A 24,277-nucleotide genomic window follows, 5' to 3' on the forward strand; every position below is an offset into this window, starting at 1 on the left:
TGTGCCTGGCAGATGATGCTCACTGAGCCAAATATATATTGCTCAACACCATTCCGATATTTAAAAAAGCCAGATAGTCAACTCCATGGACCTAACCATCCCCTGGCCATTTCATTAATGTTTGTAATGGCAATAATACTGTCCAATAAGCTGCTTTACATGTTGACCCATATGAAAACTGAATGTTTTATGCATAATTTTAGTGTACAAAATTCCAACATGAAAGCATCTTTTTGATGCCTTTTGAAATACATTTACAGGAAGCATTAAAACACATACAATGCCCACCATTTTTAATACTGGTGTCTCATCACTTTATGCAAGCTCTTGTCCTCATTTTATTTTAGATCGCAGCACTATAATGTACTTACTACATATTATATCATCTCGATGTTGTCATTTGAGTTGTACATTTAAATTTGATTTTATAAAAGCAGACGTCACTCAATGAGATTTTTCACTGCAATTCATATGATCATACCTCCGCTGGTTCTGTAGTGCTGGTCTTGTCCTCTTCTTTGATATTCTCAAATAATTTATCCAGTTCATTCCTGACCTAAAAATATGCAATAACTTATAAAGACATTGACATATAGACTATAAAGGCAATACGTGCAGCTATAAATGTATGCCCATAATGCTATAAAGGTGTTGACATGTAGCTTAGGCGTTGACTTATAGCTATACAAGCATAGATATATAGCTATAAAGGCAATGACATAACTATAATAGCACTGTTATAAGCATTGTCATATTGTTCTAAAAGCATTGTCATATAGACTCTAAAGGCAATAACTTAGTTACATAAGCATTGACATATAGCTATAGGGGCAATGACATATAGCTATAAAGGCACTGGCATAAAGACTGTAATGGCAATGACATAACTATAAAGGCAATGACTTATAGCTATAAATGTAATGATCTAGCTATAAAGGCATGGCATAAAGGTATAATGGCAATGACATATCTATAAAGTCTATGACCTAGCTATAAAAGCATGACATGAAGCTATAAAGGCATTGACATACAGCTATAAAGGCATGGACATATAGCTATAAAGGCATGGACATATAGCTATAAAGGCATGGATATATAGCTATAAAGGTAATGATATATAGATTATAATGCAATGACAGCTATAACCAACATAGCTATTTTTGAGGACATTATTCAAATAAACAATGGGATGAACGTTTCTTTAACACTCATGGCAATGATCCAAGTATCTTAGGAGGCAATAATAAACGTTTCCTAACAGACGGAGGGATGATGGACTAGTGACGATGGCAACTGAGCATCCCATGAGCTCTAATGAACAAAAGTGATAAATCATGTAAGTACATTAATTGGTCAAAACATGCGTCTTGGGATGACGGCCAAAATGTTTATCGATATGATGGGAAAACATAAATCACTGCAAGGCATGATACATTATCAAGTAAATATGGATAATAATGCCAACAATAATTGAAGCAGTACAGTGATTATAACATGTACAAAAAGTTGCTTCAATCCATCAACAAGATACCTCCCTCCTTTTATAAAATACATCGTTTGCTTAGCTAAGTAAAAATATTTAACACTGATGTTAATATAGGGTGTGGGTTGAGGGACAAATGATTGGTTGATTTTAATAGGACTGCCAACACACTAACTGACTATATTATGCCAAGGAAATGGGACCTAAGTGTCTTTCCAAGGCATACACTCTGGCAGCAAGATGGATGGACACAAACATGGACAATAAAATATTAAGCTTCTGCCATGGCTGCTTGAGATAAACTAGTAGCCAATTTGTATCTTCTTGTCTATGTAACAGATGGTAAGACAATTTGATGGATATGAGGACTCAAAAACACCTCCATGAGGTGGAGGTATAATAAAAAATATTTTACTGGTGTTAAGTCATTGGCTTGATAGATTCCTTACACTTCTAATGCTTAACCCAAGGATCATGGTTCAATAACTGTGAATTGCGAAGGCCAGCCCAAGTCTGTTGCCTAAGTGTGTCCATAGAAAAGAATCTTTGCTTCCACTTCTTTGGCATGAGGTAATAGCCAGCAATATGTATAACGTACCATTAGAAACCTACTTACCCAAATGGTGGTCATATTATCCAATGGGCAGAAGACAAGATACATTAAAATTACCTCTGCCTGTGTGAGATATGTCCATCTCGGATTGTGCCATGTATGGCTCACTCCCTCAGCTTGGGAGGTACCAGGAACAGGCTCAAAGCTCAGTGAACCGTCATTACTCAGGAAATACCCATCCTGCTTCAATGTGTCAACAACCGCTTGATGCTTTTGAGGTAGGCCCCAAAGGGTCAAGTCCACAGGTATACAATACATGTTGGAAGCTCCACAGGGCACATGACTTCAAACAAGAGATGAAATAAAGAGTGAATAATCAACAAACCTTTATCATAAATTTTCTTGGCAATAATAAAATGCCTAAACAAGAAGCCTAAGTGGTCCTGATATTAGTGACCTGGCAATTGACATATGTCAGTTTATAAATACAAATTCACATGGGCACTGGAACTGTGGAGCGGGAAAAGCTTTGGAACGCACAGTTGGTATATTTTTTATTATTAATGCTGGTGCGATATATCTTCTTTCAATATAAAACTAAATACAAGATGAACTTTAAGTTGTAAAGATGTTCAAACTTGTGAAAAGAATATAAAAACAGAGGCAAGTATCACATTATTACAATTTGTTGTATCAACTGCATTCCATTATAAGCTCCAGGATTTTCATGGGTGGTACGTATATATACAGTTTCTTCAAACAGTTTTCAATGAGTTTGAATCAACACTATTACAGGAATCTGCACCATTGTCTCTGGGCACTGGCAAGGTACACATTCCTGTCGAGCTTTAAGGTATGAATGAGTCAGGTATGTGTCTGATATTTGTTCGGCACAACACCACCTCATTTCCCAAATTTGCTTTAAATGAGTAATAGCCGATTTGGCGTTTTCAAGATTATGGTATCTTCCACTCAGAAACAGTTGACTGTAGGGCAGCTTTGGCTACTTTATTTGCCCTTTCACTCCACTTCATGTCAATAGGTAGATGACCATGTTTTCTGAAAGCATATAGTTTGGTACTTGGGCTTAACCACTACATTATGTGGTTAGATAGATTAGTACCACACTGTTGAGCTAATGCTGTCTGTTTGAGATATGCAATGGTCGATTGGCTTAGCTAAACAAAGTGGCTTACTGAAGATGAAACAGATGAAAATGCTAGTGTAAGACCTCCTCAAAGTGACAAACAAGATACGTGAATGATCAAATCAAAATTTGCAAATTATATGCGGACCAAAACAATTATTTTTATGTCACAAAGCATTCTAGAGATGAATAAGGTGAATACACCTACTCAAATATTTTAGGTCTATAATTATCCAAAAATAATTGAATTAAAACAAAATTAGGAACAATTATACTTCACCCTTTTACCAAAGGGAATGGGTAGCAGACAGGGCACTGCTGAAAAAATGTAATAACAAATGCCTCAAAACCTATGCGAGCAAAACCTACAAATAGAAACAGAAAAGACTGATTGTGTAAATATTTTGAACAATATAAAAGAGTGTCTTTTCATGCATGAAAGAGTGTTCTACATATTAAAAGGCAATAGTTTCCACATAGAGTGTAACTGAATTCAACCAAAGTTGACCTCCATAAGAAAGAGACAGTCGCTGCACATAGGCCTATGAGGAAACATACCATGTCTTCTGGAACTTTCCATCTAAAGATAGGATGAAAAATTCATATTATATGGAAGAGGGAATTTCCATACTTCTGCAACATCATGGAAAGGTCAGGAACACAACTCTGACATATATTGTATTACTGATATTAAAAATAATAATAATAATAATAATAATAATAATGCTTTATTTATAGAAGGTGACTCATTAGTCAAGGACTATTCTCCCTTAAGGCCCTCTAAGGAGAGTATAACAATGCATATTATGTGAAGATAGCAATACTTACTGTTTATTTTAACATGTTTAGTATTAAAATATCAAATTCCATTATCTATTAGAAGCACATACATGCTCATGATATTAAAACAATATTTTGCTGCAGGTGTACATAGTTTGAATGATATCATTATAGCAGCCAGGATTCTAATGTCATTAGGGTTAAAAACCAAACTAGAACGACTACTGCTGGCCAGAAAAGCAGACTGGATCCATGTTCTTTTGAGTGTTTGACTTCTAAAACTTTTCATCCAATCATGGATGGAATATTTATTATGCAAACTATGGTATTTACCATTCTGGGATGGTAGATAATGGCAAATGCATACAGACAGGTATTGTATTACTTATATATTTATTCAAATGTTTTGCAGCTAATGTTCTCTGTTCTCTGTTCAAATGATATTAACATGTAGATCAGGTGGGATTCAACAGTCACTAGAAATATAAAAATAAATTGGGGGCAGGAATGAGGTACAAGCACAGGTATTTAAAAGACTCTATTGATTACATATTGAAAAAATTATATATTACGTTAGTGACAGAATACATTGACAATGTTTGAATAGCATAGAACAAAATTCATGCAATGTTATTTGTCCCTTGTTTCAAAATCAGCTATTGTGCCATATTGCACATAAAGTATTGTTCCTTGCATAATCACTATGCCATTCTTTTGATTGACAAAAATGAAGGTTCTATTCTCAGTTCTGTTATCACTGATGAAACTAAACTGGTTGAATCTGATGAATCAATCTTAAATTTTAAAATGTTCGATTTCTTGGGCTAAAAAGTCATCAAATGAAATCACTTATGTGTTCCATTATCATGACTGATTCCTCCATTAAGCATTAATAATAACTGGAAAAGAGAGAAATGAATGAAAGTGTATTCTTCGTAATACAGTCAGTATCAACGGTCCTAGTACTTGATCTTGCGGTACATTAGCAAAAGCATGTTTCTCATTGATGCATGTATCGTAGTTTCATGAAGATTGAGCAAGTGTACAATCAATACTTTTATATATCTTCTGATGGGAAGACACTTTTATTCCAAGATGGGCAATATTTTTGTGTCAATCCAATGATGACAGAGTTTCACAAACAGCAGTATGGTGGACCAATTTTGAGGTGATGCTCTGATGTGGGAAAGCATAATTGTGGGAAGAGGTCATGTATTTTTTGTTGTCAGCCTTGCAAGGCAGCGTCTATTATTGATGCGAGCGAGGTTCCTCCAAGAGAAGAGAAAATTCTAGCAAAAGCCTTTGTGGACTAAAGCATCTGAGGTATGATGGAAAGAAAATAATGAACTCTAAAATAAAATGTCTGGATTCCCTTTGGAATTGAGATGTTGCTCTCTGTTCGATGTAGAATAAATAATTGGTTTATCAAAAAATGGTCTTGATCTTTATGCTTAATGATGCTACTAAATAGCCTGAATCAGACATAGTAATATCTAGCATTCGATACACAATACAATCTATGTTGTAATAGAGTACTAGATTAAAGTGTTTAGATTCTGGAATTTCCTTCCAATTGAGGTGTTCTGTTATTCTCACTTGAAATTCACTGTTTGTCTTGTCTCACCTTCATATTGTTTAGCGCAAGTGTGACAGGTAAGTGAATAAACAACTTTACGCATAATTCAATCAAATTTTGACCTGGGTCAATATTTAAATTCTTTATAAGTCCTTCTAAAGATCATGGATTTATCCATTTTGACACACAATTTGCAAATGATAGTACTGCAATCCTGTAATTTATTTCCGAAAGATTTAGCCATTAAACCAGGATGTTAACTTGAAAAGTTTGTTCTTAATAAATAGTTGCTCAATTTTACGAAGATTCTTTGTGAAAGAGAAAGGGAAGAAGTGATCATGTCACAATCCAAAATGAACTAAAAAAAGAGTTATCGACATATATGATCAAAAACGTTAAAGAAATTTTAAATGTATCCGAAACATAGCTCCGATGTCAGACCCGAAACCCAGGTACAAGAGTGATATAAACATGAAGCATGTGGAGAGTAATTGAGTGATGGAAAAATAAGCTGAAACCAACGCTGTCCAACACCCACCATCACAATAAAAGGTTCATTTTAAGTTAGCTTTAGCTATCAGCCAAAAAGAATTCTGTTGGTGAAATTCAAGCCAAAAATATATTAGAAGCATAAAGAAACACTGGAAATATAAATAGAAACTTAATATTCAAAATTGTTACCCTTCAATCCTGGCTAGTAGACTATCGCAGATGTAGGCAAGGGGCTTTGCTAGCTCATTCTTAATGTATCCAACCTTGATTCCATCTACATTGTTGACACAGATAGCGTTGTGGTCAAATATGTTATGTGGTTCTCTCAGCAATGTAACCATCTCTCTGTCCTTCACCTAAATGTTAACATACTGTTAAACATTATTTGTACTTTATTCCATCCTAGACAATGATATAAACAATAGGATTTATTTGCAATAAACTAGCATTTTGTCAAGCCTAGTTTTATCTGAGCTACAACGTACAAAACTTTAACATTTAAACTAATTCAAAATAACTTTTGAGTATAAATGGTTTTGCAGGCATATATTCCGTGTCCAGCGTAATCACTATGGCAAACAATGAAAGCTCAGTTTTATTCATCTATGTCAAATTGGCGTAATTCACACAATATTCTGCAGTGGTAACAGCTCTGGTAAACACCGTCGTCTCTAAACATTGGATATTTACAAAGATGTTATGATCACATAGGTTAGCTACCATGATATGTACCAAGGCATGGCACTTGGCTTCAGTGGCTTTAACACTATATAACCAAACTGTATTTCTGTGCTGTAAAACAACAACCCAAATAACGCACAAGCCCGTTCACAGTACATTTTTCTTCACCTATTATTCACTTATTATATGCATTCATTAAACGATAATGTCTTAATACAATCTATATTCTTTTACCAAGATCTTAACATTTATTGTGGTGTCTTAACAATGTCCTAACACTAATTATAAAGTTTTAACAAAGTCTTAACACTATATATAATGTATTGACAATCTCTAAACACTAATTATAATGTCTTACTAATACCTTAACACTAATTATAGTGTCTTAATAATACTTTAACACTAATTATAATGTCTTACTATTACCTTAACATTAATTAAAATTTGCAATATTATCCAATCAATTATATCATCATTAGATTACTTAAATGGTGAAGTCAAGTTCCACTTGGTGTGAATATTACATAGTTTATTATTATATCATTTGCTTGTTTTTCAGCATTAAAATTCTCCAAATACTGGTACAAGTTCTTTCAATTCTGATTTTAAAACTAAGGTATCCTTGAAATTATGCATAAATATGTTTTTCGATGTTTTAATTGTATAGAATTCTAGCTGTTATAAGCTTTAACATAACTGAATGTGTACACAACCCTCACGTCAAAGTGTTTCAAAGTTATCCCATCACTTACTAAACCTTGTTGGTGATGTATTTTGCAACATCATTAGTGATCTACATTGCAGCGTTATTACAGCCAATCTTTTAACCTAATTACTGCCTATCTTGCATCATAATTTATGTTTATATTTCAGCGTAACTAATGTCTGTCTTGCAGCCATACTACTATCTCTCTTGCTGAGTACGTAATGATTAATCCTGCAGCGAAATTAGTGTTTATGCTACGTCCTAATTAGTATCTCTCTTACAAAATATGCACAAGCAGTTTGTTTTACAAAGTTATATTTCTCTGATAATATTTCCCCAGACGCTTTATCATTGGGATTATTCTCTGTTACTTCCAATCCAGCCCTTCCCGAAAGGCAAAAAATGTATTTCCATTTATATATCATATAAATGGAAAACATCTTTTTCAAGTTACTTACCTTGTTCCCGCGAGGTGGTCACTAGTACCTTGGATGTAACCAGTTCAAGCTTGAGCAAAACCACTAACATGATGCTCACGTTGTAGGGAAGAGTGGGCAGAGTTTTAATAATATGATTAAGTAAATATGTTCAGACCGACACAATTTAGTAAACTAAATTTACTATCTACGTCAAATACGTTCCGGAACTCATTAACATTGAGAGCATATGTAAGAGCAGGTGGAACTGCTTGAGCATCCAATTCTACCTTGGGCAAGAGCATGAGATTGCTTTCATCATAACATTAGCTTAGTGCATCTGAAGGCAATTTGTTTATGTACATAAGATGTTCATCTATCTAGGGTCACGAACGTGGTTATTGCCTTACATTCAACAGCTTCCCGGGGCAAATCATATGAAAGGTGCAATGTCATACCCGGGGCTAAGATTGTGCTTTCATAAATCAGGAGTGGTAACTGTCTAGACAGCAACCTGTTGCCGATGAGATTATCTATCTACTTTGCGATGCCATATCCGGCAATTCGAAGATGGTGAACGAAGATTGAGAATACTAGTCAAATGACTATACATTGTCTAGAATTGAGACATTGCATTCAAAGGCATGGCTCATATAAATCACTATTTGTTCGTGGATTACACTCTTCATGAGTTGTATCTGATCTTGTAAGTGTTCAGAATATGCTGGTTTTGTAACTCGCTTACACCAGGCGAAGGGCATTGGAGGGATTATGTCTTGCTTTCCCGTTTTAAGCTTCAGGTTATATCCTTTTATGACCATTGCATACATTTTCCATGTGCCTGATATAACACTGGTCCGATAGTTTGTTCATCCTACAGTAAAAGTGCATGTTTTTTCTGTGTTACACACACTGATTTCATCATTCTCATCTCAGGAATTCCTAAACAGAACTGTCCTGAACCGCTTTGACTGGACGTTATGCTCAACTACTTGCATAGGGTGCTATGTTGCAGCCATTTGATCCCATTTCAACAAGGGAATCTCTTTGCTGTCTCTTTGTTTAAATAACCCAGCAAAGACATTTTCGATATTCTATACTAACTTGTACACTCGTTCTAAATCAGCTCATGTCAAGGCAGCCTTAGGTTGCCTACCCATATACGAGCAAATTGTGCAAATGTAATAACTTTCCCTGTTTAATATCCAACTAGGCTATGAGCTTCTTTAAAACAAGATTTATGTCTTTGATGTCAGGCTTGGACATAAACTAAAGCACACGACAAAGTTATCTGCTCAAGATCAGAGTCTCCCAAGGCCCAACTTTCATGAAATGTATACATGAATTAATTCTTTTTTAACCGTTCCATTCATGCTGTACACATGACTGAAAGAAAAACGTATGCTTTCTGTAGATTTTTCAGTCTACATGAGTGTATTATGGGCATAAGTTCGTTTGATGAAAGGTTTAAAGATTTTCATTTTTGAAATAATAATCAATGAGTCGATTATTTTGGTAGATAAGTATCACTAGAAAATGGGAAATTCTTGGTGACAAAATTCACTACGTGACATAACAACAGAAATGGCCAAAACACCGAACCTGCCCAGCGTATGTTGGACTTGTATAATTGTATGATATTGGAACACCAACAAAGGTATTCCCATAACATGACGCAAAGGTCTGGTGATTTTGTCTCCTTGTTTTGGAATAAGTACGTCGCCTTAACCAAATTGTAAGACATTATCAGGACATCTTCCTTTGTATGCATTCTTCACATAGGGTGCGTTGACATGGGCATTTCATTACTAGAAGATTTATCTGAAGAGCCTTCTATTTCAGCATTCACTTTTCACTAACCATCACAAAGTCTGGTAGCAAGTGTGCTGTCCAACCCAACACACTAGCATCTGAGGAGATTGCTACATCTGACTAGGACACTTCTAAAGACATTCGAGCATCTAACCAATCCTTTTCATGTTCCTGAAGCAGGAAGTGTTTGATTTATATGTTGATCTAAATGACGCGAAATAAGGTAAAATTGTACCAGAAGGGCCTTCTTTATAGGGTGCATGTATAGGTGGCCGAGGTATACCAGGTCTCTTACTGTACTGAACAGGCTGAAGGAACTCTCTCACCTAAGAAACTCTCTCACCCCATCACAGTATATTACTGACGATGTGTTTGGGAGCAAGATGAATAAAGCTGATACGTGTTACAGATCCAATACCTAGACGAAGAAAATGTCAAGAAGGGAGAAAAAACAAGAGATGACTTTTCAACATGTGTTGTCTACCTTAAACTGTTGACAAGGTTGTTCAAGTCGTGAAACAAAACCAAACTTATCGAATGCTTTTGCAGGATATCTTTCACGTAAGCCGGGGTTCCTGTGGAGGAAGATGTCATGAAGAGGAATACGAGGCAGTTTAATGTCTTGGTAAAGACCAAAGGGCTGAAATTGACGCCAGATGGAAGGGCTTGCAATTGGTAAACTTCCCTGTGGTATGCAAAGTAAAGCTATTTGTTTGATTCAGTATGAATAAGGTATTTGGAATACGTGTCAGACAGCTCAAGATTGTGTATTCATCGGATCCCCAAGAAAGGCAGACGGACCTTGCCGACGCAAGCTTATGTTCAGTAAAATATATTGATTTAGCCTACTAAGGTCTATAACAGGTTTCAAATTGCCAGTGGATATCATAACGAGAAAGAGTGTGCAAAACTAATTTGAAAAACGCGCTTTTCGGACTACCTTCCCTTTTCACTTTACAAGCAAACGCTCTAGTTACTTTTATAAAAAGTATGTAGTCATTGCATTGTCCGCTATCTTAAAGAGGGATAGCAAACGCCGAGGAAGCTGAATGAATATGGAACCTCTCAGAAACAGCTCGGATCACCCAATCGTTTTACAGAAATAGGTTGCTTCAAAGTTTGGCGAAACAGTGGTCTGGCGCCCACAGGTGGGCCGAAAATGGCAAATAGGAATGGCAAGTCACTAACAGTTGGCAAGAGGCTTCAGAGAAGTAAAACATTTCTTGTTCTTCCCGTTGACCTATCTACCTGACTGACTGAGAAACTTGGAGTATATGCATATGGCCGCCGATAACTTGCTTTTCTGTGATCATTTTGCTGTTGTTGCGATCGACTCCTATGATTTTTCTGGCACTGCTCGTTCCTTTTATGGTATGCTCCATGAGTCTTGTGCATAGGTAGGGACTTTCACAGATAGTTGAAAGGGCAACACCTCTGACGCTTGCTTTCTCACATCCTCATTTCGTTCTCTGAACAGAAGGGAAGAAATGAAATGTAGGGAGTGAGGAGTCACTACATGATGTGGTTTCAGAGAAGAAGGGTGCCGGAGTGGATTACTTCTTATCAAATCCATGTTAGAAGAGGATGTCAGTGCATTCGGCATTGCCTGGTGAGCAATCCAGTTTAATACCTTGGCGATAAGCACTACCGAATCCCATGCATGGTCGCTTCCGGCCTTCTGTGTCATGCGAAGTTCGCAACAGACACCAGGTGAAGTTGAACAAAAGTTGATGTGTCTACTTAATAGCAGAGTGGAGCAGACATAATGAAGGCAGTACTTTTCTTGTCTATGTCAGGGGCATCCGAATAATAAACATCCGTCTGAGATTTGTTCCAGTACAGTGAAAACATTTTAGGCTACTGATTCACCAAAATGACGGCTCTGGAGTTACCCAAGTCTAGAATTTTATCTGAGACATCTGGTAATTTCTGCAATCTTTGATGATTGTGGAAATCTTCCGAAGGATGAATGTTCGTCATCATCATCCATGTCCATGGAGGCATTGACTGAACTCCATCTTTTACATGGTTGGATAGGAATGTACAAGGAAGTATGTGGTACATCCTGGGAAATTTTCTCCTCCAGTGCGATCTGCGTCCAAGGTACAAATTAGATTATATATTGTCACCATGCGTAAACATAGTTCTTTCTGTTGGACATGATATTATTGGACCCTGAATCATGTCCCGAAGAGCAGCGGTGGAAAGCTGGTCAAGTACTGTTTTTATGGGGCGAGCTGAATGCATATAAATGTGGCGTTGGTTCACCATGCATTATGGATATGGTTAGTCTGACTGTCCAGGAGGTCTGTTTTGTGTATGATGCTATCTCTACAGGAACTGCTATGAGATGTGGTCAGCCAGATGGTCTATCTGTCTAAGACGACATATTCATTACCACAAAAACTGTACATTGATTGTATGGACAGCTGGACTTGTTGGTCATCAGCAGGGACATCATATATACGGAGAAATCGGTCAGACGACAATGTTTAAAGGTAATTCAGCGCGCTGAGCTTCAATATTTCCCTATCCATGCACGGGCAGGAGTATGGGACTTTGCGGACCCTCAATTGATTTTCCAAGACGTTGGCCCAGACGTCTTCAATCCATAATGCACACATGCTACTTCTGTGTCATGAAAAACACTTTGTGCAGGCTAGGGATGAGTCATGGTTGTCTCTCATGCCATGAAAATATCTACACCTCTTTCACACGGTTGACATCTCTGTAATGAATGTAAACGAAAACCCCGCATTACTGCAACTCTATAAGAAGTGTATAATAACCTGAAATGTAACAGCGCAGTAAATAACGGTGAAAATTCAGTGTGAAAGATTGATAGGACATAAAAAGACATTGAAGGATTTTGTTTTGTAAAAGTAGGAATACTTCACCGGGAATAACACGCATGCAGTATATACAAAGTATAAGATGGTTTTTACTTATTACACCACTGAAAAAAAGTTTCGCTGATTTCTTGGAGGAGCTGTTCACTACAGCAAGTGAAAGTTTAAACTGGTTACATCCGTGATTCGTAGCAGGAACAGGGATAATTAACCTGCAAGACTTGATTCCATTCTTTGCATTCTCTCTCAGACAGGGAGAGCTTCAGAGATAGCAGAAAGCAATCCTATTATTAATGCGATTGGGTAATATACTTAATGGAGATAAAAGTACTGTACAATTATTTTAAAAATATTTCTTGATCTTATGGTTGGGTTAATCTAATAAATTTTAATGTGATGGCCATTTTTAGATAGAATGTACTACTTATGCAAGCAAATCATTAAGGAGTTCTTACCTTCCCATCATAATACTGTATCCCCACAATGTTAGCCCGCAGGGTGCCAAAACAGATCTCATCATTATGCACCATCTCATCCTCGCTGCCGTCTGAATCAGTGGTGTCATTTGGGAAGGGAGTAAAATACCTTTCGGAGAACGTACCAAGACCAAATATATCAGTGATTGGGTTGATAATGCTGGAGAGATAATCGTTTCCAAATGAGGATCTCCAGTTGCTTGTTGTGTGCCTATTCTTTTTCTTCTTAATGCCCTCGCTGTTCCAAGGAAATCTTCCAACCTGACAGATAAAAGACAGTTAATCAATGGAAATGTTTGAATCCCTCTTTGATAGTTTGTTATCTCAGGTTCTTATGCAGTGATACAATTTTAGACCTGGTTCCTTATCCTCTTATTGTTCATGTAAATTTACCGCAGTAATATCCCAAGGAGATATGCATAGCTGTTTTTAGCGAAGCACACATAAACTGCTATTCATGTGCTATTTACTAAACCATTGGTATATATTGTCTAATGAAATACGTTTCTTTGGCAATGCAGCATCTCATTTATGCAGAGTACCTCTTCAAAATTTACATTTGTGTTATTTATAACATGAAATGCAATTTTTAAATATGAAGAGTTCAGCTCTCTAAACGGGGGTCGATTTTAGAATATATTGCCATCGACAGCACAGCATTCTGACATGGCCACCATGGTGTCAAGACGAAGTTCAGTTAAGCACGATTTTTATTTCGAACAGCTGCATATTGCTATATTGATTTAGTGAAATACGACCATCCTAAGTAGGTTCTTAAGGGTTGACTGTGCAACGTACAAATGGATAGTTTTAATATACGAACAACATCTCACTGACAGGAAAAAATCAGTTGTTTTAGTTTCATATTTCACCTATGTCAGTATGATTATTTGTTAAAGAGACTCGATGGATTAGTGATAACATTTTCATGACATTCACTATTATCAGCATGATTTTGATTTAAGACCTAGAGGATGTGGCATGAAAACATTTGTCTAATATTCCACATTTGTTCAGGAGAAGAAACTATACCAATATTTCCAAGATGGTTACCATTGTAGCCACATCAGCTACATCTTCATTTTCATAACCAACTACAGACTAGAAGAAGACTTCCAGTGAGAATCCTATATTACTGTCAGGATAATTCGAGAGTAGCAGCATAGAGATTTTAAAGATGGGGACCACTGCCGAAAAATTAGAGATCTGATTAAAGCCATTTTCATTTTGGGCTAATTAGACATTTCAAAAGTTCTTGTAGCACATAGTGTATTTGATACAACTATTAGTTTTGTATAAGTAGAGATAAATACATTCATGGTGGCAAAAATGGAACTCACATCAGTACCAATTGTGATTAAGGACCAACGAAACATCATAAAAAGTAATTCAGTGACAGATCTAGGACGTTTATGATACTATATTCTAAAGGAAGAGATTTAACAAGAAGAGATTATTGCACCTATTCTCTATAGTCGATCAACATCATTTTCGTTTTGTGACCACTATGGTATCATGAAATGTCCTTTTGTAAAACCTTCCTGTCAAAATATCACCCACCACTCTGGAGAAATAGTGACACAAAAATTCAAAGATGACCACAGTTGGAGCAATATTTGATTCCTGATTGGCACCATGTTCATTTAGTGAAAACACACAAGTGAATATAACAATCTCTATTCCAGAGGGGTAATGATAACGAGATTTTCAAGATGACCTTCGTGGTGGCCATACTTGAAGTACAAGTGGTACCATTTTTATTTAGAACCATCTAGACCTTGTACAAGATATTTAAGTGAAAAGCACGTGCTACTATGACCATCCCGACAGGAGAAGAAGTGGTTATGTGGTTTTAGAGAAGGGGAATTATAAACATATTTTATTATGTAATACTTGCCTGTCACTACTGTCATGTTTATCTCTTCCAGGATGGTAATATCCTCGCTGAAGGTCTCAAAGAGCAGGTACGAATTTACATACTCAGAGTTACAGTAGGAGTGTAAACTACTGTAAGTTGTCTAAGATTTTTGTGAAGTAACTATTGGACCAAGGAGAAAACGCCTTTGCTCTGCTACTCCAAAGACCGAATTAATAATGATCAGAAAGTAGTGTGTAACTGCCAAAATGCGGCCCTGATAACATCCTCTAATTTCGAATGATTGATACGATCCAATGGCGTAGCAACAATCATAACATCATTGACTTTAATTCCCTTTTGATAGTGAGAATAATCTTTCTTGAAATGTTAGAAGCTGAAATGGTAGTGTAACCCTTAATATGTAGGAAGAGACACTTTCAACTCTTTCAACTCACTTTTGAAGTGGCCTAACAGAACCATAAACAGCTCAATAGTGAAGTCCATCTTGATTATCGCTGTAAAGATACTAGAATAAGTCTGGAGTTCTCGATACGAAGTCGAAAGACCGAAGGAAGCTGTTTGTTTTTGTTGCCAAACACCAGGTTGACAAAGGAAATAATCATAATTACCACTGAACCGTACACATCCATTTTCTAGAGAGAAAGCTTACTCCTCTGATATAAGCTTCACCCAATGGTTTATAATGGAATTTTGACAAAGCCCATAAAAGACGCGAAAGATTCCATATAGGCATTAGTGAGTGAGATGAAGGTCTCTATCACTCAAAATGTTTGATTAGGTCTGAAAGATGGGGGCCTGAACCAGATCTACCATCACGTCAATGAGATCGCTAAACAATGATCGTTGGGGCAATTGAGGTCCATCAGAATGAGATAGTGTATATCCTGATATTGTGGTGAACTTCTATAATAACTTTGAAAGGTGGGAAGGTGTAAATGAAAAGATGATCCACCTTAAACAGAAGGCGGGAATTTCCTAGACCACCTGATATTGGACAGAAGTTTGTTGTTAGGTCTGAGCGCAAACATGTTCACAATGGTCTACACCACAGCCTGAACAGACACTCCGCTACAAATTTGTGCAGATACCATTCCGTGAGGGCCACTTGCCTCTACCTGGACAGACTTGCCAGATTTGTTCTCGCCGATGATATGGCGAATATGGAGGATAATCTTTTCCAAGCCTGTCCAGCGAAGGAGAATCAAAGCCGCACGACAAAACGGAAGGAACGTGTGTTGCTCTTTGTTTCCTGATGTACTTTATTTCCTAAGTGTTGTTGGCTGAAACCATCAGACAGTGACACTATATTTAGTTAACGCATCCGTGTAGTGCAGAAACATACTGCCCACATTTCTAAAATTGCTTATACCAAGGGTAGCGTCCTCTTGGGATCACGACCCGATGAGAACAATCCCTTCTGGCTCCATGTCAGCGTCCATACCAGAACTGGATGTGTTGATGTACATACAGCAGTGGAACTCTGGGACGTATATTGGGAAACGGTTCAGAAACCAGTCCTAATTAGCTCACCGACTGAAGTAATGATACAAATCTGGTTCCAGAAAAACCGAAACTGATGACAGACTTTTGTGCGGTGTCACGTTTGCCAGAAATCTCTATGGGAACAGATGTGTCGCCGAGTTCAACGTATCGAGAAGAGATGGCTGTATGTATCTTCTTAAAGAATTTCCGAGTCCCAAAGGAGTGGTTACGATGTGAGCATTTCCTGGGTGTTGTTGGTCCCTCAGTTCCTGGGAAACAAGAGAGAGAATGAGACCGCCAGAAAATGTATTTGCCTCCAAAGGAGCAGCCCTAAGTAGATTTGTACTGTGGTCTGGTAATAGATTCCACGTGTCCAGTTCAACGTCACTGCACAACTGAAAGTAACATGACCATCAACAAAGTATGAATTGTCTTGGCAGCAAGCTGCAGTAAGTGCTGCACTGCAGTTGTAAAAAATGCATGCCTCCTGTAGGAAGTTGAGTGAAGCTGCTGAATAAAATAAAATCAATGTGTGAGGATTTGATGCCAAGCGACCTAACCTTAAGTTTCAGTAGTTCTAGTGTCTTAAATAGAAGGTGAGCCCAGTTTCCCGTCTAAATCTCCACTTCCGATGTCCCAGCATTCTCTTGGTAGTGATAATCTTAAGAGATCATACAAAAGAGTGGCTGCCAAGACGCTGTGTAGATAGGCAAATATCATTACTTCTGCTGCCTAGCAAACCCCTGACCCCTCAAAAACATTTTAGGGAGTTCACTAACAATAGCTAAATGGTTGAATAACAGGTACCAAGGACATAATGCTGCACCTAAGAATATCTCCAAACTGGATAGATATTTCTTTTCCTGAGCCAGTGGATCTTGAAATAAATATGGCGGGGAAAGAATGCGGTAAACTTATTTTCCTAATCCTCTGCCTGAGTCGGTGGAGGGAGGAGGCAAGGGGCTCATAAGAAAGAAGAGAAACCGTCTCAGCCTCTTCCTCTGTGAATTAACTAGAATCCAGCAAGACCGACAGGACATCAACATGGATGCAAGACTATCCAGTCTAACGTCTATCTTCTAAGGAAGAGACTTAGGGGTGGTGGTATCCTCATCCCACAACTCCTCACTCATAGTGATTGGACAGCGCCTAGTAACCAACTTTGTAGGTGGATGAGAATATTTCTCGAACTTCCTAGGGTTGTCTTGGGGAAGATTACCCACCCCTCCTTTCTCATTCACGACACAAAAGAAGATGATCTGAATACACGACCCATGGGATTCAAATGGGATATGGGGAAAAGGGACTGCTGATCTGATCCCACTTTACGTCTGGTGCATAAACGCTGACTACCTGTCCGAACAAGATTGATTGGTATCATAACGACAGAGGGGAGTCGACCCCATCATTGTCTCTATACAGATGGGGCTTTCATGACCGGTGACAGATGGCCGGCGCTTAGTACTATGTGCTAAATGATCGATTATTGGTTAAATGACTGATTTGATGGAGGATGCTTCTTCATAACTTACAGACTTTACTGCTCTTATATATAGAAGTGACGTAACTTGCTTGTAGTCTTCCAGGAATTATTGCCTTAAGAGGTTAATGCTCATTCTCCTACTAAAGGAATTACTGACCCTGTTCTTTCCATCCCTAGGGTGGGATACTTGATTACACAATCACCAGCTCTGACTCGGATCAACTATCAGGGATTCTTGGACCTTATAATTCTCTGACGAGAACAATATCAGACCTTCCTGAGATCGATGACTCTCACTCTAGGTCCCACAGGACCCATGAGTGGTCGTCTCTAACAAAGTAGACTTCTGAGCCTCCAATAACCTAGACAACAATCTCATACTCTGTTGTGATCAAGAAGATGAGGAGGAACCACGTATATGTGCGTCAGATTTCAGCATGGTTCTAGACCGCATCTGAACAAAACAGATATATGTACCCATGTTCACGAAAAGACAACTGACTTGCATGTCCCAAGGAGCGTTTTATGCTGATACTCTTTCCACACCCTGCGAGGTTTCTATTCCTGTCACAGACAACAATAAACAAAATATCTACCATGAATAGCGTGAGACATCTGATAAAAGCAATATTGAAGATAATTAATTTTTTGCCTTCTAAACACAATAATGATGATACTGAATGGTGTTACATCTGACTGAAGCGTCTTAAAGATTAATAATATAATGTTATACAATGTTGCATAATACATAAAGTCGCAGAAATTTCAGACGCCAAGAATAAGACAATGCCTGCAATATAAATCCGGAAACATCCAAAATAATTATATCAATGTTACAATTTTTGATGCCAATAGGAACAACTATTAAATATCGAATAACCGAAGGCGACGGAAAAAATAGGAGGGGAACTGCTAAGGCAAAATAATACCCCAAATCTCACAAGCGAGCTTAACCAACAATTTAAAGCAATGGACTGAAGGTAGAATCACTCTAATACTATTCGGAAAATATCTGATTGCCAGAATGCATCTCAGGACATTATGAAAGGTAAATTCTCCAAGAGCAATTTTAACATGATCAAATTCAAATGGCGTGTAAGAAATAGAGGTTAAATACTGCTCATTAGTCTAGGACATGGGAGTCATATTGCGTCTTTGTTCTTACTGTTCCAGACTTTCCGGCTTGTTTCATCTAATAAGAGTACTGAATTTTCTCTTTATTGACTAAAGTAATATAGTCGATCAAAAGAAAATCAAGTCAGTGGTAAGATATTAAAGCTATTACAAGAGATTATTTTTTCGAACTATGCCTTTGAAACACTCAAAAGGGCAAAATGTCCGCAAGCAGATTAACACACTTCTGAACGGATACATATTGATTAAGAAAGAGTAATGGTATCTCTCATGGGTCTAAGATGTGGGAATCAGACTGGATCTAGGTTCCTTCTCTTCTGGATGTTTTGTATCATCGCATCAAATGGAAGGAAGGAAGTTTCTATTTTGGGAGAGAATGTTACTTTCCCTGGAAGACATATGTTCAAATTTCATTTAGAATTAGCTAGAAGTCATTGGAAGACCTTTAGTAAAACAAAATCTGTATTTCGATACTACCTTCTGTCCATCACAAGCGGTAACATGATTTGTGTGGCAGCTGTATGAAGGGTACCATTTCATTAGGCTGAATACGAAATGTTCCTATTTTAATATTTACTGAATGTACCCTGATAGGAATCGAATATCAGTCGATGGTAATTAAACCATGAAATCCATCCTATTTTCTTTCAATACCTAGGTATATACTGACACTCCCACCTTAAATGAGCATTTAACATAGCCCTTATTTTAAATGGGAATTTCAGAATTTAAACATAATTATCGCTTTTGGAAAGGGGGTGGGTATAAAACTCATGCGATTTAGTAGGTTTGAAGCTAAATATTTGGAAACCATCTGAATGTTGCTTAGTTGACATTTCAGTTTTTCTTTTCTAATAATGCCACCAGACTCGCCAGGGTAAAAACGCATATCATATACCGATTTTCTGTTTAAATATTCTAATTTGCACGTTCAATTATTTGTTTCTACTCCACCACTGTCATTTACAACCAACTAGACCATCAGATGAATTTGAGCCTAAAGTGTCATGGCAATCCTTCCAGACGTTTAGGAGGATTAGTAATAACGAATTGGTGTACACGGATGCTGGATAAAGGCCCCCACAAACACTTTTGTGGCTTATGATCACAAGGCGTTGATAGAACACTGATGCCTCACCTGTGTGCCTGAAATGACGTAAATGCATAATATAAGCATCGTATGATGAATGTATAGATGAACGGACACGTATAACACTATTTATGGTTGTTTCTACCACTGTTATAATTGGGCATTCAAAAAAGGAGAGGGTAGATGGGTTAAGATGGTTGATGTTGGTTCAAAATTTTGTATACAACACTGCCAACCTGCCGTATTCTTCTTAAAGCAGTTCTTTGGATTCTTGATGACTCAGACTGTCCCTGCGTTTGTTTGGTGTTTGCCATCTAAAATAAAATGGAAACAAATACAATCAGTTTTTGTAGGGGAAATGGTTTACGTTTCCAAACTTTGTCATTGCAAATGTTTTACTTAGGTTCAGGTGAGCAAAAAAACATCAATTATACAACTATTGGGATCCTAGACAGGGTCTTTGTGTTGTATCTGGTGGTTGGATTAAATGTTTATGATATTTTTGTCCCTTCACAAAGTCCTTGTAAAGTTGCTATTATACCAGGGTTGGTACAATATACAAAATGATTACAACGGACTTTGAGAATAGGATTTACTATGTGACCTGGTTAATTTCATGGCTTTTGTACAAGAAGAAGAAGATTAACATCTGTCTATTAACCATCCTTTGAAATTTGACCAAGTGTATTTCCCTTAATCTAGTTGTGTTGAGAAAATGTCACAAACTAGTTAATAAGATATGGGCGAATCTTGCATATCCAACCCGGTTTCCCAAAACAAATTTGGTTGCGTTTTATTTGGATTTTTCTCAATATGGATAATGTTAGTTTGCACATGCGGATCCTAAGTAACTTCATTTATTATTTTTTAAATTTAGGATGTCTCATCGTCATGAACAAATTCTTAAGGTCTTTGCCTAGGCCAGAAATAGAACCAAGCCATTAAAATGCTGGTCTGAACTCAACAATGACCCAATTTATATAATATTTTATGATAAGGAACTATCAAGGTTTGTATGACATGAGGTGAATTTATAAAGAAAACAAATAATAATATAGTTTTCGCGGGTAGGTAACCTAATTTACGTAATATAATATTTGACTTGTATTAAAAAGTGTTCAGTTTTCCTCTGGCTAGCCTCCAGCTCAAGGTTGTCAGAGCTAGGAGGATAGAGGGATTATAGGTAATAATAAGAGGTAAACGTTACATAATTTAAATTAGTTTAACAAGGTACCTACATAAAATATCAGTAAAACATTACCTGCTAGTAACTATTGGTTTCTCCAGCTACAAGGAATGCAGTCAGAATTAACATATAATCATTAGTCACCACATGCAAGTTATGACTCAGTGAATATCCTGATGGATTATTCTGAAAGGTTGGTAGGCATTGGCATAATAGGCATACAGTCGATCACACGTTAATTTGAAGACGTTCCTCAACCACCAACTCCCTTCTGAAACTCAACATATATTTGCCCCTCATCTCCCATGACACAAAAATATCACATAGGTGAAAATCTTTCCTTACACTGACTGGTCGAGAGGAAAGTTTGATTAGTCGTATCCGACTTCCACTGACTTCTCAAGGCTGCTGATTAACCCCGGAGTCACCATCTTCCAAAAGAGTGGCATGTCTCTTAGGAAACCATGACTGAACATTATGAATGAGCCAATCGTCAAGCATGTAATGGATGATGGGAACCCTAAAGATCTTAACTTATCTGCTAATACTCCCAAAACGTTTGTAAAGGCTCGGCGTGAAAAAAAACACAGGCGGAAGGGAACAGCTTGAAATTTGAAAACATATTTTTCCCCCACAAACCAGCATGAAGTGTATCTGCAATGGAATGATGGTGGTACGTATTTAAATTTCCTGCAGATCTATAGAGAAACGAAATTTAAATGACCGCTCCAATGAAAATGGAGACTCATGGAAGAAACGATAAAGAGGACCAACGCATCCGGAAGGTCCATTCTTAGGACCAACTGCCACCCTCCTTTTCTAGGTTGGAGGAGCCAGTAGATGTCCTGATCAGTCAGTGCAGGGCGAGCTAAATGAAGAGCAAACGCATGAATGGTAATATTTACTTGGGAAAATGTAGGAGCATATTGTTCCCATGAAGCCACAAGAGCTTAATTAATGTTTTATGGTTTTTTCTTTAATTTCCACGACTGACCCCACCCCCAATCATAGCATGAACAGTATGTCATTATCTTACAGTGTGGGGGTTATTCGAGTAAGATAACAGTGAACAAGTAAATGAACTTTATATTGTCGTTTGGTAAGCAGTCATGTTGTAATATGATAGTCTATCCTATATCTTGTTCTGTTATTAGCTCATCTGTGTCTGTAGCGGTGATAAATTTCATACAAATGTGTCGCAATGTAGCTGAAATTACCACATTTGAGTCGGACATGAATGATTTCACAACCATTTGAATCAACATACAGAGCAATGCCACTCGTTCGACACAAGCTGAAATAGAGTGACATATGTACATGAAGTACACCAAGCTTGTCCTCGAGTTATCGAAGAGTCCCTATTTGATACACAAATGAGAAGTTATGGCTGCTATCTCATGGCACAGAAAAACAAACTATGTCTTCTCATTAGATGAATCATCCCATATATAGACTGTATGCAAACATTGTTTTGAGAAAACTACAGTACATGAATGTGGATTTCTGATTATCTACACAATTTGGTGGACATGGACAAAATGGCCATATGATTAAGTGTCCACCACGTTTCGTGGGTTTCATTTAAGCCTAGTAGACATCCACTCAATCCAGTGGGTCTAGATTAGAGATTTTACTGCAGCCAGGTTTCAACAGCACTTATGATTTGACTGCATTTGCTCCATGAGTCTACACGCTCTAGCAAACAGATGAGAGAAACTACTACACCATAATCCTGATCACGGCAGGTGTAAATGTTATACTTTTACGTGTACAAACAATACACTAGTAACATATTTTGTGGTATATAGTAGGGCCTAGCTAGGTGTACGCATAAAAGAATGCACGTATTGTAAATCAAATACATTTGAAATGTCTTGGAGATATCCATCCCCAGCCCCATGGTAGTGTATACAAAAAAACAATTTCCCAGGCTACAAAGTTCGTTTTTTTTGTCTGACTATATATACATGTAACTGTTATCATGCATAAAAACAGAGATTTGCATTATATTCAGCAATAGTCCGTCCTTTTCATAACCTTTCTTGGGAAATGATAATTAATGTGTCTGTTGTATTAGTTATTAACTTGTCCTGCTTTCACATTGTTTTCAATATCATTTTCAAAGACTACTTTGAATAAATAATTAAAAGAAGTTTGCTAATAAACACAAGTCACTCGAAGAGACTGCAAATGGGCCTACGGAATTTTCTGGGTCTTCCTTTAAACTGATGAGTGTTGAAATCATCTCATAAAATTTAGTATAAGACTTTCAAATTAGCTGCTATGATGGGCATAATGGATGCTAGATTGGCACCATTTCTATTTAGGACCTATTAGATAACATTGGAAGTATTTTGGTGAAAACACCATGTCAATATGACAATATATTCAAGAGGAGTAGTGACAGCAAGATTTTCAAGACCGCAATTGGGCGGATATATTGGACATAAAATTGTCACGATTTTCATTTTAGACCTACTTTACCAATGTTGACAGGACTTACTTGATATAACAAGAAGTCTTTTAGTAAAAACCCATGTTGATATGACGCTCCATTTAAGAACGTGTAGCAGGAACATGATTCTCAACATGACTCCAGTGGCATCAATATATAATGTGAGAGCGGTACCATTGTCATTTAGGATCAGAAGGAATAGCAACAATACGATTTGCACGATGGCTGCTGTAGTGTCCATGCTTGACATCAGATAGGCACAATTTTCATTTTGTGACCAACCTGACATTATAAGACGTCTTTTAATAAAAATTACATTTTTTATGGCCATCCATTCAAGAGCAGTAGCATTAACAAAAGTTTCAAGGAGACCACTGTGGCGGTCATAATGGACATCAGATCGGTATCATCTTCATTTCGAATTCACTAATCATCAAACGAAGTGTTTTTTTTTTGTGAAAACCTCCTGTCAATATGGTTTTCCATTTTAGTGATAGCACGCTTACAAGATGAGTGCCGTGGTAGGCATATTGGCATAAGTTCCAAATAGAACGAGCAAGACATGATAAGAAGATGTTGAACGAAAACCTCATGCTG

The 24,277-nt window shown here is 37.2% G+C and overlaps 1 protein-coding gene across 4 annotated transcripts in view; it reads right to left on the reverse strand.

Moving 5' to 3' along the window:
• Positions 1-24,277, reverse strand: part of LOC149799341 (DNA-dependent ATPase/E3 ubiquitin-protein ligase HLTF-like) — a 125,037-nt gene that overhangs the window by 88,535 nt on the left and 12,225 nt on the right. For all 4 annotated transcript variants that reach the window (XR_016421161.1, XM_089958663.1, XM_089958665.1 and 1 more), the window contains exons 2-6: positions 20,276-20,353; positions 12,951-13,232; positions 6,221-6,387; positions 2,154-2,379; positions 482-556 (exon numbers count right to left, since the gene is read on the reverse strand). Coding sequence is in view for 3 of the 4 variants with exons in the window: in XM_089958663.1 (XP_089814789.1) it covers positions 482-556; positions 2,154-2,379; positions 6,221-6,387; positions 12,951-13,232; positions 20,276-20,353 (828 nt within the window). In the remaining variant the exon portion in view is untranslated. The remainder of the gene's footprint in view (positions 1-481; positions 557-2,153; positions 2,380-6,220; positions 6,388-12,950; positions 13,233-20,275; positions 20,354-24,277) is intronic.

Source organism: Sinohyriopsis cumingii, chromosome 5 (assembly GCF_028554795.1).
Source record: "Sinohyriopsis cumingii isolate HCF-2022 chromosome 5, ASM2855479v2, whole genome shotgun sequence".
NCBI lineage: Eukaryota > Metazoa > Mollusca > Bivalvia > Unionida > Unionidae > Sinohyriopsis > Sinohyriopsis cumingii.